Here is a 2647-nt window from a genome sequence, read left to right on the forward strand (position 1 = left end):
GAAGGCTTTTTATTGTGTGATCTTGGCGGCTTTATGGAACATATGGATTCAAAGGAACGAGAGGATCTTCAATAACGCTTATAAGTCATACTCAACAATTGTAGAAGATATCAAAGAATGTTCTCTTCTTTGGCTTAAACATAGAGCCCAAAGGAAGGATATTGCGAGGGATCTTTGGTTTAGTTTGGGCGTGAAAGGAATTATAATTAGGCGATAGATGTCCGTTACTTGTATGTATTTTCTAGCTCCTGGCTAGAAATTATATTTGTAACCGTTTTTTGTTGAAGTAATGAGATGATCCTCTTTTCCGTTAAAAAAAAAAAAAACTTAATTTTCATTTGAAAACATTTATTGTGATCAGTATTGTACAGTGGTATATTAATGACTGCTTTGTTGGCATTCATTAACTGCAGAATTTTAAGTGAATTACATTAAAACAATCAAATAGCATAACCAAATTAATTATGATTCGGATTCTATAGTAGGAATCACCACTTTTCACAGTGTTTTGATACAGCGACGGATCCAATAATTTTTTTCAGTGGGTTTCTATATAGATTTTTACTTAAAATTCTATTTAGGTTTTCATTAAAATTTTCAAACGGAGTGGATCCTGAAAATCCGGTAATTCATGCTACATCCGCCCCTGCTTGAGTATAACTTCCAACTTCTTCAACAAAAGCCTTGAGATTCATATAAGAAGATCCACCTTCTTTCATAGCCGCTCTTGCAAATTCCTTCCACTTCTTAGCATTCATTCTCATTGTTTCTCCTCTTTCATGTCCTCCCAGAACCATTTCAATGCACCTTCTAATCTCTTCTCCTTCAACAACTCCATCTTCATCTCTAATCACCCTGACTCCTGTCCCCCATACGTCTTCAAGAAGCTTCGCATTCGTCGACTGATCAGACCAGTTCGGAACTGCCACCACCGGAACCCCACAAGCCATACTCTCGAGTGTCGAATTCCACCCACAATGTGTCACAAAACAACCTAAAGAAGGGTGTGAAAGCACCTCTAGTTGACTGCACCAAGGAACCATTAACCCTAACTGTTTCAATTCTTTCATGCAACTTATTTCCTCTTCTGCATCTTCTCCTTCTTTATCCTTGATCACCCATAGAAATGGCTTTTTGCTCTCCAACAAACCATGAGCCATTGCCTCCTTTTGTTTCTTTGACCACACTACGAGGGTACCAAAAGATATGTAAACAATAGACCCTTCTGGTTTTGTGTTCATCCATTCCAAATAGTTATGTGAATGTGATGGTTCAAACAAATCTCCACCAAAAGATCGGTCCAAAGGATCCATTCCATCCAAGAAAGCGGACGGAATCAACGGCCCTACACCGACCATATTTATCTTGCCATCAATCTCTTTGATGGCTTCTTCTTCCAATGCATCAAAAGTATTCACTAGTATTTTAGGGTTTCCTATCAAATTCAGCCTATGTAGGAGTTCCTTAAATAAAGATACTATGTTATCGTAAGTGTTTGAAGGGAGACAAAATGATGGGAGGTCACAACTTTTTAGCAATGGTAACCCTGGTATTTCAACGGACCATGATGGCTTATTGCAATCTTCTCCAATGAGTTTTTCATACCCTTTGGAATAATAATAATAATACACCCGAAACACCGATGCTGGTTGGATCCAAAGAAGGGCTGATGGCACGTTACAATCAGTCGCCACCTCTGCAGCCCAAGGGAGGAGGAAGGTGTACACCAAACAATTGACCGGGGTGCCATTTTCAGCACAAGAAAGTATGGTTTCTTTCAAGCACCGGGCTCCTTCACTCCTAAACTGAGCCAAGAAGAGGTTGGCATCATCAGAACCGGGCTTGAAACCATCATCATAGCCGTCTGAATAAACCACAAAGTTGATGTTCTCGGGAACCTTGCTAGCTTTGCCCATGCGACGGTAGGCATTGACGGTGGTGGCGAAGGTGAGTTTGACATCTAACCGGGTGAGTTGTTTAGCGAACTGGAGAGCCGGGTTGATGTGTCCTTGGGCTGGATAGGTTATCAAGAGGAAGTGAGGCTGAGTTTGAGCCATAATCTTTGTATGGTTAAATCACAGCTCAGTCGACTATGGGTTTGTAAGACTTAAAGTTTGATTAAGTGAAGAGAAATAGTTGTGATAGGGTTTATATGGTGTGGAAACAAAGAGAGTGACATTTTTGCTGACGTAATGAAGATAGATAGAACTTAATGGGTGGTGGTGGTGGTGCTTTTTATGTGCACTAAAACAGAATTAAATTACTAACGAAAAAAGTCAAAAATAGGCCATGCACCAAGTTTTCGAGCCATCCAAACATAACCGATAGGTTATGCCAATTGAATCATTGATCCAGTTGGCCAGTGGCGGCCAACCTTGGAGCCAATCAGGTATCGAGGCTACAAACTCAAAATAGCAAATGGATCTACATATAATTTTATTTAAACTAGTATTAAGGCATTGTGTTGTAGTAGGCGGCATAAAACAATAACGTAAAACAATAACAAATAATACTAGTGTAACGTCACTATCAGCAACCATCAACATTGGAAAAACTCATATAAAAAATAAGTAAAAGATGAAGAAACTAAAATGAATAAAAAGTAGACGTAAAAATGTTGAATCATGCAAACGAAACGTAAAACAAA

The 2647-nt window shown here is 39.1% G+C and overlaps 1 protein-coding gene across 1 annotated transcript; it reads right to left on the reverse strand.

The window, feature by feature from the left end:
* Positions 1-431: 431 nt before the first annotated feature.
* Positions 432-2132, reverse strand: LOC110908627 (UDP-glycosyltransferase 75C1). Its single transcript, XM_022153567.2, has one exon. The coding sequence runs from the start codon at positions 2055-2057 to the stop codon at positions 630-632; it is 1428 nt and encodes a 475-aa protein (XP_022009259.1). The 5' UTR covers positions 2058-2132; the 3' UTR covers positions 432-629.
* Positions 2133-2647: the final 515 nt, after the last annotated feature.

The sequence above is a fragment of the Helianthus annuus genome, chromosome 14, assembly GCF_002127325.2.
Source record: "Helianthus annuus cultivar XRQ/B chromosome 14, HanXRQr2.0-SUNRISE, whole genome shotgun sequence".
NCBI classification, from domain to species: Eukaryota; Viridiplantae; Streptophyta; class Magnoliopsida; order Asterales; family Asteraceae; genus Helianthus; species Helianthus annuus.